General features: G+C 41.5%; 2 protein-coding genes across 9 annotated transcripts; one reads left to right on the top strand and one right to left on the bottom strand.

Annotated features, from left to right (window-relative positions):
* Positions 1 to 327: 327 nt before the first annotated feature.
* On the top strand, positions 328 to 4,130 carry LOC100193622 (uncharacterized). 7 transcript variants are annotated; one of them, XM_008673920.3, is made up of 10 exons: positions 328 to 519; positions 597 to 731; positions 826 to 864; positions 2,051 to 2,104; positions 2,337 to 2,390; positions 2,762 to 2,815; positions 2,900 to 2,971; positions 3,056 to 3,142; positions 3,288 to 3,341; positions 3,800 to 4,130. In XM_008673920.3, exons 1-10 carry the CDS (start codon positions 415 to 417, stop codon positions 3,875 to 3,877), a joined length of 732 nt encoding a protein of 243 aa, XP_008672142.1. In that variant the 5' UTR covers positions 328 to 414; the 3' UTR covers positions 3,878 to 4,130. The 7 variants fall into 7 exon arrangements, with proteins under 7 accessions (XP_008672142.1, XP_008672141.1, XP_008672143.1 ...); XM_008673919.2 differs by having other exon boundaries at positions 3,288 to 3,344; XM_008673921.3 differs by having other exon boundaries at positions 409 to 731.
* A 3,963-nt stretch (positions 4,131 to 8,093) lies between these two features.
* Positions 8,094 to 10,845, bottom strand: LOC606481 (adenosine 5'-phosphosulfate reductase-like 7). Of its 2 annotated transcripts, NM_001112336.2 has the most exon segments (5): positions 8,137 to 9,082; positions 9,176 to 9,300; positions 9,402 to 9,403; positions 9,406 to 9,579; positions 10,526 to 10,797. In NM_001112336.2, coding segments are annotated over 5 exon segments (891 nt in total). In that variant the 5' UTR covers positions 10,703 to 10,797; the 3' UTR covers positions 8,137 to 8,669.
* Positions 10,846 to 13,713: the final 2,868 nt, after the last annotated feature.

Here is a 13,713-nt window from a genome sequence, read left to right as displayed (position 1 = left end):
CCAATCGATAATTATTTTGGTCTATAAAATATGGCGTGTGACCATTCACATACTACAGTCTCGAGGCTAAGCCTAGAGATGGTAATTGGACCTCGATCCTCGATTCCCATGGAGAATTCTTCCATTACGAATTAGGATGGAGAAGGTTCTCCCCTATGGAGTTTCGGAAAAAAAATTCTCTTCCGACGGATAAACAGGGACCCGTTAAATTTATAGTTTAAGTGAGGTCGAAGATCCATGATGATGATTTATCTCTACGGGGAACTATGATAGAGAAGAAATATCACTCCCCATAAGAAACAAGGATAGAGAAAAAATATTCCTCCCAAAAGAAATAAGGATAGAGAAAAAAATATTCGCCCCTATAGTTAACAAGGATAGAGAAAAAATATCCCTCCTAGGAATTGGTGAGGCATGAAAAACTTTTTTCACAGGAACGAGGACCAACGGAAAAGTTTCCGTTTCCCTGCTCGAGCCGCTCCCCCGTCCTCTTCCTTCCTCTCGAGTAGCCTGCCCTCGGTTGGTCGCTGTCCTATTTCAATTTCGAATCTCCCCTTCCCCTCAGTCTCTCACACGCACGCTCCTCCCCTACGCAGCAAAACCCTAACCCTAGCTGCGGACGCCGTCGCCGCCTCCGCGCCCAACCGATGTCTGATTCTGAGGCGTCCCCACCGCCCACTCCGGCCGCCGCAACGCCCGCAGCGCTGGTGGAGACCTCCCCGTCCTCGGCGGTGGGCAGCGAACGTTCCCTGTTCCTCTCATCTCTCCTGTGCTAAATCTGATTTCTGTTATTCTGTTCGCTTGGGCTTGTGTTTGGATTTTCAGAGGAAGGAAGAACTGCTGCCTGTGGAGGAAAAGATCTCGGTAAGTATCCACTCGTGTGCTCGGTTGTCACGGGCGAAAATGATGCTGTGAGTGGTTTGCGGGAGCAAGTTGCTATGTTCCGCTGGGCCGTTGTTTGGTGCCATGCTGTGGTGTGTTTGGTTGAGAAGCCAAGAGCGGCTCCATTCTAGTTTCTAAGAATGGAGCCACTCACCACTCTATTCTGTGTTTGGCAATTGGCAAGCAGAACGTAGCCACTCTATTTTTTATTTGGTTGAATAGTAGAATAAAACGGAGCTGGTATGTTCTTTTTGTTTGGTTGGAGAGCCATATGACTGTGGAGGGGAGGGGAGGAGAGGGAGGAGACAAGAGAGACCTCACGGGAGAGCACTTGCGTCCAATCATTTTGGTGGAGCGGGAGAATCCCAAATATTTTGGGTATATTCCCATTTGGAGACTTCAGGAGCCGATCCACTCCTCTTTTATTGGAAACTAAATATCTAGAAAATAGGAATGGAGCCGCTACATTCTCCTCCACTCCTCGACCAAACACACCATAAATGTATGGGAACTTGAGATCACACAGCAGCATTCCCATTATTCTTCTTGTAGGAGAAAAGATCTTCACTTTTCGGTAACCACTGAGGCCCTTTTCCAGATTCAATGGGCTGTGGTCTTGTACTCTTGTCTGAAAAATCTAAGAAGATCTGAACACTTTAGAACTGGACCCTTTGTGACAATCAACCTCCTTGTTGTGCATGATCAACAACTTGGTTATGGGATTGAACTGACATAATGTTTTTAAGTTCTGTTGAAGTGAGTCAATTTTTTAGCGGTATTGAGCTGATAGAAAATTACTGATCAAGAAGATCAAAGATAAGCTTACAAATAAACATATTCTAGTTGAAAGACCCTACTCGATGGAATTTCAACAGAAATAGAAAACCGGCACAGCAATCAAGCTGATGCCACTTGCCCAAATATTCATACCAATTTGACACATTATTCGTGTACCGTCCTTGTTGATGAAACCGATGCATAGTACAAACATTCTGAATAGAGGTGTTTAATAGTTTTTTTAACTCCCCACTCAATCACATTATTGGTAGTCTATGCAGTAATGATGAGGCTATATCTGATTATCTTTGTTTAGCGAATTCTTTGTGGAAGTAACCTTTAGATCTCTAGAGTTATAAAACTATTTCCTTGTTCTGTTTCTTTTGAGCAGGAATTAAGTGAATCACAATCAGAGCTTCTAGGGAGGCTCCGTGGGCTTAAGGAGGTCTGTTCTAATTTGTCTAACTTATTATATTCACTCTATTTAATGTTGTTTTTGTTATTGACGTACGAATCATGAGGTTTTGGGAACAATTTGTTCAATCCCAATTTTCATGAGTTTCAGTGTCATGCTTGAGGATATTTTCCACATTGGTTTCAATATTTTAATTTAAAATTTGTGGAATTATCATAACAGAAATCTTGATATATTATTTTCTTATTTTCTGATGTTTCAGGATTTGCTGAGTTGGAGGAGTAATTTAGACTCCCAAGTGACGAAATACAAAGTGGTGAGTTTCTTTGTACTTCACGTTCATGTCAATATACTGACATGTACTTTCTTTTTAGATATTATTAGTTATCTTTTAACAATTATAGTGAGGTCTTACCTTCTTATTTAGTTTGTGTAAGTATTCCTTTTTTAGAGTAAAATTTTGTTTTGCTAATTATTGAGTAATTCCTGAAAATTTTGCTAGGGATCTTTTAGGATTGTAAAGGTATGCTGTGTGCATTTGATGACCCTATTAAATGCTTGTAAAGTGTAACACTAAAAGTGTTGCGTACCTTGAGGCTTTAAAGCCACGCCATGCTAATCTTAAGCTAAGAGCATAGTTCTTGAGGTTGCATGGCAGTTCTATTTACCATTTCATCTATCTTGCAGGAACTCTCTGACATCAAGAGTGCACTCAATAATGAAATAGAGCAGCTTCGCTCAGTAAGCATAACTTCTGCATCCTGTAAAAAGTTTGTATCTTTCATCTTCAAATTAAGTTATTTTGGAAAATACTGCATTGTCCAGGATTTCCAAGAGCTGAGGACCACCCTTAAGAAGCAGCAGGAAGATGTGTCACTTAGCTTGAAGAATTTGGGGGTGATTGCCTTTCTGCATCATATTTTGTAAATTTCTGTTGCATTTAAACTTACTGTGCAATACATTTAAATCTGTTCATTTCAGCTTCAAGATGCTACCGAAAATGATGGGAACAAAGGAAATGGAGACGGCACAAATGAGGTCTTGTCAGCTAACTTGGGGAACTTGAAAGTAAGTAGTAGCTCCATAGTGGAATACTTCAATTACCTACTTGCAGAATGTCTGGCCTGCGTAGTATGATAGAGGACTTCTGCTCATGCTTTTCACTGCCCTTTTTCATAAAATTTTCCTTAAGTTGTTTATTTTTCTTCTCCAGCTGGATGGTTCTTCTGAAAACTATGATGAAAGCAGAGAGTCAAAGGAGGACAAGGTGGTAAGAAATTAGTACCCAGTTACATGGATGACTAGAAAATAAGTAGGAACACACACTCGTATTTTTCTTTTCCAGCTGGATGGTTCAAAGCAGTCTCTTCGTTGCGAGGGACCAAACATGCTCTGGCATATAGAACATCTGCAATGCTAGGATCCCATCCTTTTCTTATATGATAAAAAAAACTTATAAACACCAATAAAAGAAATCAAATGTTATTTGAGAAATTCAGGTCTTTTCATCCTTTTTCAAGATGATATACTGTAACTGGTTATGGGGTGGAGTTTACAATGAAAGGTTTCACACTATCTTTTCCCTGATCGTTGAGTGTGCTGAATCATGCACCAAGAGTTATGACAGAACTTAACATGCGCTGATGATGGTTTAATTTGCTGCAGGGTCACCACAGTTTCTTAGTGGAGAGTTCTCCCTGACCTTTTCCTTTCTGATGGCTACAGGAAAACACCGACACTGCTGGTGATGGCATCGTCGACAAAGCTACTAAGGAGACGAGCTCAACTGATGAACAATTCTAACACAGGAAACTGAACTACACTGTTCGTGTCTCAGCTGTAGAAATTCTAGGAACATCGATACATGAGTTCCTGTAAGAGAGCGAGTCCATGCTTTGCTATGGCTCAGTCGGGTTGGTTATGGAACTCTATTGGGACCTGTGAGTCGTGAGGATCCAAATCTCCTCTAGAATTGTGTACCAATTGAAAGTTACGATATGGTATCATGGACATTTGCTCACCTGAATGCATTTCAGCTGGTTTGTCGTTTGCAATATCCAAGCCTCCAAGGCCATGATTTTATTAGACCTACTTGAAATGGCGGTAGGTGATGTACTGATGTGGATTTTGTACGAGGAATAGTGGAATAAGGTATTCTGGTGGGTTTGTTGTTGGTCACAAGATGCCAGTCCGGCCTCTCCTAGCAGGAGACGGGTTCAAGGTTTGTCTGATTGCCTCTCCTAGTATCTATCCTGCATACCATACTAGTAGTAATTTTCTTCTTGGAGAAATACAGGGATTTCATATGTTCAATTTTCGCTATCCATTTAAGAGATGACCAGCCACTGGAGCTATCCTGGCTGCTTAAACGTCGCTAGGAGAGTGGAACAGGCACTTCAGTTGAAGCTGATAGTTCAGTTTGTGTTACAGAAACTGGAGGGGAAGACGGGCCTCTTTCCATAGAAGCTGAAGATTTGAACGCCGTGTCACAAGTGCTAGCACCTAAGAAGAGATGTTGCATCCCCTGCCTGCATTCTCAGATTGGAACTGAGAATTTGTATTTCTGTGGCAGATGCTGCTGAGAACTAAACTGTAGGTAGGGGTGAAAACGGGTCGAGCCTGTCAGGTAACAGATACGGATAGTTCAAATATCTGTTTTTTTATATGGATTCGGGTATTTTTATATCCGAGACAGATACATGTAGTACCCGGACAGTGAAACTTCGGATTCAGGTTGGATACGGAGCGAGCACTATCCGATAAATACCTAGATATTTGGGTCGGATACATGTACTCGGATTTCGGGTACCCGTTTTTTTTTCTACACAATATTGTTATAAATCATAGCTTTTATATATGAAATCAGATGAAGAAAAAGTTTATATGAAAATCGTAGAGTTCGAAGAGATCTACAACTTTCTAGTGCATCATATTTTTGTTTGAACATATCTTATGACCGAAATAATTGAAAGAATGTCTAAATTTATATCAAATTAATAGACTTTATCATTTTCATGTGGGAGTTAAGGTTATCTTCATGTGGGACTTAAGGTTATCTTCTTATAGACTATTTATTAGTCATGTTAATTATTTGCTATTTTCTTCTAGTCTAGAATATTTTATGAGTTTAATTGTATTTTGATGATCTTTTTTTAAAATAAATTAATAATATACAAATTACCTCAAATATTTATGAAATTTTACGGAGCCACAACATATGACCTCGTATAATCATAAAAATGTTTAGATCATAAAATCCACAAGATTTCATTTCACTTTCACTTATTGCATTAGTTACACGCGAAATCACTCTAATTATCCAAATTTCAACATAATCAATACTTCACTTTATCATTTTCATGTGAGGACTTGAGGTTATCTTTATATAAAATGTTTATTAGTTTTGGTAATTTATTTGCAATTTTTGGTCGAAAATAGAATATTTTATAAGTTTAATTGCATTTGATGATTTTCTATATAAAGGAATTAATTATGCATAAAAACCCTAAAAAATCATGATTTTTTATGGAGGCACAACATATGCCCATATATAGTCCTAAAAATCCATAAAATCCACTAGATACCAGCGTTTTGTTTCATTTTCACTTTCACTTGTAGCGTTTTCTTTTATTTCATTTTCACTTATTACGTGATTTATACGTGAAAGTATCCAAGTTTTAACATAATCAATATTTTACTTTATCATTTTCATGTGGGGACTTGATATTATCTTTGTATAGAGCATTTATTGGTTTTGGTAACTTATTTGCATTTTTTATTCGAAACTAAAATATTTTATGAATTTAATTGTATTTTGATGATTGTTTGCAAAAAGCAATTAATAATGCACAAATAGCCTCATAAATTTATGAAATTTTACGAAAACACAACTTATGTTCACATATAGTCCTCAAAAACAATTGGTGTCATACACAGTACCCGACAAAGAAAATTCTTTATCGACACTATCTGTGTTTGACTATATTCGTATGCGATATGCGACTATTTTTATTTGCATTCGATAATATCCATATTTTTATTCGTATCCGATCTATCTGTATTCGGATTCAAATATAAATAAAAATATGAAAATTGTGTTGTTTTATTGTTACATTGTTATGTTAATCTATGTTTTATGCAATGCTCTGTTTTATATGCGAACTAAACTATGATAAGCAATTCATGTAGTATCCAATAAATATCCGATATCCGATCAAATAATATCTGTATCTGTCACGTATCCAGCCGGATAAATATCTGATTACTGTATACGTATCTGTCCTGTTTCTAACTATCCGTATACGATTAAAATATATTAGAGTAGAATATAGGATAACCTACTATCTATCTGTATCTGTCCTGTTTTCTCCCCTATCTGTAGGATCTGAAAGCACTAGTAGTAGCGATGTGGAGAGATGCTTTTGCTGAGGGCTGCAGTACTGCACCAGGGTCGCTCGAGTGAGAAAACTAGTGTGACCGAGGTTGCGCGTTGTGGTTGCGGGAGTCAGCACAAGCAAGCACGGAAGCACCACTACATGTTGGTAGTAGTAATTTTCAGTGATTCAGCGATGTTAGTGTTCACTGACGGAGCCATGACAAATTTTAGGAGGAGGTGAACAACAATATATTTTTACTAAATCAGTTACAATAGGCAAATATAATAGTTTAAAGTAGTTTTATATTAAAATATTGATGAATCATAAATTCATAAGGGGATGTTTGACTTAAGGAATCACTACATCCAAATTGAGGTGGTGCATCATGGGTTCATTCATCAAATTTGGTGGGATGACCCCATTCATCATATTAGTACTAACTAACTAACTAACTATAAGGAATAAGGTGGTGATGGATCAACTCATTCCATTTCACAAACCAAACAAAAATAGTAAGGAGTGAGAAGATGATGAACTAACTCATTCCTCAAACCAAACACCCTAAAAATATATAATGAGATTATACTATATACAGGGGCACACCCATGTTGTGGCGAGTGGGGGCACAAACCACTACTCATTTTTCTGATTTTAATGGATTTTCTTTCTTATTTACTGTAGTTATAAAAGCCCATTAGTTAATAGTCCTCTATTTAGACCCTCACTCAGACGTTGGCCTCCCACTCAGATATTGTGCTGGGTCTGCCCGTGACTATATATGTATGTTTTAAATTTTAGTTGGGTTTTAGTGAAGCTCCATGAGCTCACGAGCAGTAGGAGGCTCGAGCCCCACCTACTCTACCGCTAGCACTGTCTCTCTCGGTGGTCCACTGAACCCTTGTGGTGCAAATCTGGTCGTGGATGCATATTTTTGCGTGTCCGTATTCAAGCAGAATGCGGATGAGGACGTGCAAAATGAGCGCTGGGATGTCAATTTTCACGCGATTCTCTCTCTGCGGGTGTTCATGCGCATGCGTGGTTTGCTGGACATGGTCACTTTTTGGATTGCGCAGGCAGGCGTCCGCGTGTGGCAGCTTCCACACGCGCATGGGCATCCTGTTGGGAATAGCCTGATCTGCGAATGCTAAGGGACTGTTCGTTTTACTCTCAATATATATGAATTGAGTGAGATTGGATCTGCGAATGCTAAGAGACTGTTCGTTTTACTCTCAATATATATGGATTGGGTGAGATTGAGTGTGTTTTAATCCCAAACAAGTCAAAGTCTTTCATATTTTTTTTCTAATCCATATGGGATATGAATAACCGAACAAACCTTAAATAGATTGCAAAAAACCATGGTAATGTGTTACATTGTCGTTACACACATTGGTGAAGTCCATGGTTCAACACCTATCATTGGAGGGAGCCATTGGAGGCCGCCTGAGTCTGACTTTGTTTCCTGATGTGACATCATCAAGAGAGGTAGTTGATGATCTTGCCCTAAATTACAGCGCATCGTCTCTATCTATTGTTGACGTCCATGAGGAGGTTGTCAATGGAGGACGTTTCTGTCAAAGTCTGAGCAGAATCCTGGCTAAGATTTTCGAATCTGATTTGTTTCAAGTTTCAACATCCATCAATCAAGAATGAAAGGTCACAATATATATAGGCGAAGCAAACAAAGACTTGTACAGAAAACGACACTGAAGGATGTCCATGGACCATTCATCCATTACCGATTACATGATGAAAACGACTACTGTTACAGTATGATTTACAAAGGCTCCACCACGGTGTGTCCCTAAGATTTACTACATGCTACAAACAGGATGCATGTTTCTGAGCAGAGAGAGCCAGAGACCTCACTTATCTGTCTCAATATGTACTTCGTCAAGTGCATGCAATGATGCAATTCAATGAATCAGCCAGCGTGTTCTCATGCTGTCAGTCAGGGCAACAACTAATATGCAATCAGACTTTATGTACAATCATGCAAACAAGACTCCTGGTCTGTTAGATTATGATCCAACGATATATCACATTTAATATTTAAACCTTTCCATCACCGACTCATGTAGATTTATAGAAAACCCATAACAAATCAAAATTATATCTACAGTTGGATCGTAATCTAACAAACCTAGAGCCTTACTTAAATGCTTACAGATAAAATCATTGCATATTAGTTGTTGCTGTCAGTTAGATGGTCGAGCCAATCAGTCCAACAGCAACCCGTGGATCGGAGAAGGTCGCCCACCAAGGGGCAACGAAGTTAGGGCTGCCCAGACCCTACCGTTCTCATTAGCTCCAACCACGAGCCTCAACTTGCTCCACACCTTCCTCACATCCACGGCGTGAGGCACGCATTCAAGCAGCTGGGCCAATCTGCCGAGGATTCCGAGGTTGATCTGCTCGCGGTATCCGGTCCACAAGTCTTGGATGAGGGCAAATGACTTTGGGAAGAAGAAAAAGAACACCCTCATGCAAATAAACAGGATGCTCAATGCAAGGTAGGGTTCTCGCTTCACTGTTTCACTAATAATTGAGCTGTTCCAAGCCTTTGCATAGCCGTCTGTGCTTTGCGCTGCGCTCCACTTCCGGCTACCGATGTATGCCACTGGCTCTTCACCTGCATCAAAACCAAACTCTCATTTAATAAGTAACTAAATTGTTTTTTTATTTCTTCTTCTCCATCAATAACATTCTAAATTCCAATACGTACCTGTAGCAGCAGTGTAAAGGCTGACCAGGGAGTCGAGATCTTTGGAACCAAGAGGCCAGAACACGTGTGAGTTGCGAGCTATTATTATGGAAGGCAGTGCACGGACATGGTACCTTGACAAAATGCTGCAGATTATATATACAAGGAAAGAGATGTCTCACTTACATGCATTATTAGCTATTATTATGAAAGGTAATTACTGCGTTCCAGCATATTCGGGTCTTACGCTTCATGATGCTGGACTCTTCCACGGCCAAGTGCTTAACCCGTGGAAACATTGAGCTCAGATCATCAAAGACTGATCTGGTTCTTTGAGAGAAAGGGCACCATGATGCATAGAAAAGGACAGCCGTGTGCTTTTCCTTGCCATCCAACATCCTCAGAAGCTCCTCCCCACTAACAACCTGCCAAAACTTTTGGAAGTGAGCTTCATACCGTATTATTAGACACCAAACCTCCATACTACACACACGATAAAACTCCAGGCCAATCCAGTAAAAGTCAACCTTTGCAAATGATCATACATACTTGATGCTCTTCCCTTATCACATTTAAGCCACTCGCCAGAATTAAAGAGCACAACAACATTTAACTTTTAGCCGTCCCAGTCCCTGATCCTACCGAGTTGACTGTAAATTAGTCCTGAGAGTTCCCATTAGTTGTTCTGGTGCTACACTGATAGATACTCACTACTGAATGAATTTTTGAGTCATTCCAACTAGGACCCATGTGCATCAAACGCTTAAATAACTGGGAAATATACAAATAACGTAAGGGAAACAGTTCACAAACCCCAACAATACACTATAGAAAGTAAAACGAAGGACCACGGACATAGGCCACGCACCCTACTGTTCTTGACGCTGTTTGCGTTGACTAGTTGAATTATATTTATACTTGAACACACAAGAACATGCAGATTCCGTCAACAACAAACAAGGGAAGGGGGTCAAGAAAGTGATCCTGTGTACAAAGAAAGATTAATGGAAACCAATCTACTAAAGTACAGCTTGATCCAGGCGCCTCTATTCACCCCGGCCCGTAAAAAAACTTAGGAAACAAAATTTTCTGCCCATGGTTCGCCAGGGAGAATCCACGCTAATCAGTGAAGTAAACAAAAGGAGCTAAACTTCTGGGATGGAAACAGCAATACATCATCGATCAAGAAGTATGAACAGCACAGGAATTTCTCGGCATGAGCATCGGAGCAAAGTGTGAGATCCGCCAGAACCGTACGCTAATAAACCGCCCGGTTTGTTTGGCTTCGCCCTGCCCGAGAGAACTAAATATTGCCGGCTTGCCGCCAACTAGGCAACCACACGGCCGGAGGTAGGGCTCAGAGACACGCACCTCGTAGGGGGGCCAGTACCCCTCCGTCGAGACGGGGCAGGTTGCCCGGAGCGCGGCGGCGAACGGCGGCAGCCCGTACTCCAGCCCCGGACACTGTCCCAGATACTGCCGCGCCGGGCGTGCATACGCACCAGGCAGCGCCAGCAGCAGAAGCAGGGGGAGGAGGACGCGGGTCATGGCGACGGCCGACGGAGGCGAGAGGCGAGAGAGAGAGAGAGAGAGGAGAGAGGAGTGAGTTTTCTTGGCTTTCTAGAGGGTCAGCTTTGGGAATCTTTCGAGGTTTGGTGTGCCCTTCGTGGAATCAGGGTTTGATTAGACTACCCGTGCTTCGGCCGGCAGGATTCTCCACGAACGTAGCCGCTGCCAGCTGACGTGTGGGTCCGGCAACAGGGTAACCCTGCTGGGCAGCGGCCGGACATTACGGTAGAGGAGTCACTCGTAGCTTTCGGATAGATAGGTGGTGATGACGGGTCAAAACCTGCAAAAAGTATGGCCTAACTTTTTTCTTGGGATTAAAGTTTACCCATATCATATCACATATTTGAATGTATATTAATTGTATTAAGCATGTCTCGTCCTCTATATTCATCCTCTATATCTATCATTTATGGTCTCCTTTAAAAGATTCTATCCTCTATATCTACTTCATCTCCAACAACGTTCTCTAAATCACATCATCTATATATAAATACCTATATTAGAATATTTTTTATTTTTTTGTATATACATATTTATCATACTCTCAAATGTATTGTACATATTTTAGTTTTGCTAAACCGATTATTTAAAGCATTCAAATAGATAGAGGACCATTTATAGAAACTCTATATATGGAGAATTCAACAGCGTCCTCTAAATTTATAGGACCGTTTAGAGGACGCTGCCGGAGAGCGTAGAGGACCGTTTGATCCTCTATATTTAGAGTACATGAGGCTTTATGGGCTCTTGTTGGAGCCAACCTAAGAATAGAGCTTCGGACTCTGGTTTTTATAGAAAAAACTCAGAGCCCTGTCAAACACCCTTTTTAACGAGTTACTGCTAAAAGCACATAAAAACGAGAGCTATTTTTGTGTTATGGAGAAGAAGTCACAAATAATAGCTTCAGCGACTCTAGCCCTAGCTCTGACACTTTATTACAGTGAAATGACTCTGACTTTAGGATAATTTGTTTTTGCTAAACAATTTGCGAAATGGCTTTAGTTCTACCAAAAAAGATGTTTTTCAGTAAAAACCAGAGTTAGAGTTGTTTTTAGGGAAGCTAGAGCCCTAACAAACAGGCCCTAAATATAGTCTAATTATAAAACTAATAACACAACTAAATACTAAACAATAGAATTTTAAGCCCAATAAATCCATGATTAGCAAATACTTACTATAACATCATATGATCGAATCATTGACTAATTAGACTTAAAAGATTGGTGAAAGGGAAATAGGCTTACACCTTTTCCTAAATAGATTTTGGTGGTTGAATTGCCCAACACAAATAATTGGACTAACTAGTTTGCTCTAGTCTATAAATTTAAAGGCGCCAAAGGTTCACAGTAAGCCAATAAAAAGACCAAGAAAGGGTTCAAACAAAGAGAGCAAAAGACAACCGAAAGGCACCCTGGTCTGGCGCACCGGACAGTGTCCGGTGCACCAGGGCACTCGACGCTGAACTCGCTACCTTCGGGAAAATGGGAGGCCGCTCCGCTATAATTCACCGGACTGTCTGGTGTCACACCGGACTGTCCGGTGTGCCAGCGGAGCAACGGCTACTTCGCGCCAACGGTCGACTGCAAACGCATTCAATGCGCTACAGTGCGCGCCAGAGTCAGAGCAGCGCCAGACGGCGCACCGGACAGTCTACAGGACCTGTCCGGTGCACCACCGGACAGCCCAGAGGCCCCACCAGTCAGAGCTCCAACGGTCAGAACCCAACAGCCGGCTGACGTGGCTAGCGCACCGGACAGTGTCCGGTGGCGCACCGGACTGTCCGGTGCGCCATGCGACAGCAGCCTTCCAACGACCACATTTTGGTGGTTGGGGCTATAAATACCCCAACCACCCCACATTCAATGGCATCCAAGTTTTCCACATTCAACACATTACAAGAGCTATAACATTCAATTCTAGACACAACCAAAGAGATCAAATCCTCTCCCAAGTCCGGAATCACTCCAAATCAAATAGTGACTAGAGAGAGCGACATTTGTGTTCATTTGAGCTCTTGCGCTTGGATTGCTTCTTTTCTTTCTCATTCTTTCTTGTGATCAAACTCAATTGTAACCAAGGCAAGAGACACCAATTGTGTGGTGGTCCTTGCGGAAACTTTGTGTTCCGTTTGATTGAGAAGAGAAGCTCACTCGGTCTAAGTGACCGTTTGAGAGAGGGAAAGGGTTGAAAGAGACCCGGTCTTTGTGACCACCTCAACGGGGAGTATGTTTGCAAGAACCGAACCTCGGTAAAACAAATCCTTGTGTCTCACTCCTTATTTGCTTGCGATTTGTTTTTCCGCCCTCTCTCTCGGACTCGTTTATATTTCTAACGCTAACCCGACTTGTAGTTGTGTCTAAGTTTATAAATTTCAGATTCGCCCTATTCACCCCCTCTAGGCGACTTTCAATTGGTATCAGAGCCCGGTGCTTCATTAGAGCCTAACCGCTCGAAGTGATGTCGGGAGCATCCGCCAAGAGGGATCTCGGGACCGGTGACAAGTCCGCAAGCTCGGGGAGAACACACTCAAGGGAGTCCGCCCACAAGCACAAGGAGGAATCCTCTTCCTCCATCAAGTCCCATCGGATGGGTGACAAGAAGAAGAAGATGAAGAAGGTGGTCTACTACGAGACCGACTCTTCGTCACCCTCCACCTCCGGCTCGGAATCGGCCTCCACTACTTCAAAGTGCCATGAGCGCAAGAAGTATAGTAAGATGCCCCTTCGCTATCCTCGCATTTCTAGGCACACTCCATTACTTTCCATTCCATTAGGCAAACCACCTATGTTTGAAGGTGAAGATTATTCTATGTGGAGTGATAAAATGAGGCATCACCTAACCTCACTCCACAAAAGCATATGGGACATCGTTGAGTATCGAGTGCAGGTACCAAAGAAGGGAGACAAGGATTATGACTCAGAGGAGGTCGAACAAATCCATCACTTCAACTCCCAAGCCACAACTATACTCCTCGCCTCTCTAAGCCGAGA

The sequence above is a fragment of the Zea mays genome, chromosome 3 (assembly GCF_902167145.1).
Source record: "Zea mays cultivar B73 chromosome 3, Zm-B73-REFERENCE-NAM-5.0, whole genome shotgun sequence".
Taxonomy (NCBI): domain Eukaryota; kingdom Viridiplantae; phylum Streptophyta; class Magnoliopsida; order Poales; family Poaceae; genus Zea; species Zea mays.
The sequence above is the reverse complement of the archived record's forward strand: the minus strand, read 5'-3'. Positions and strand labels throughout refer to the sequence as shown.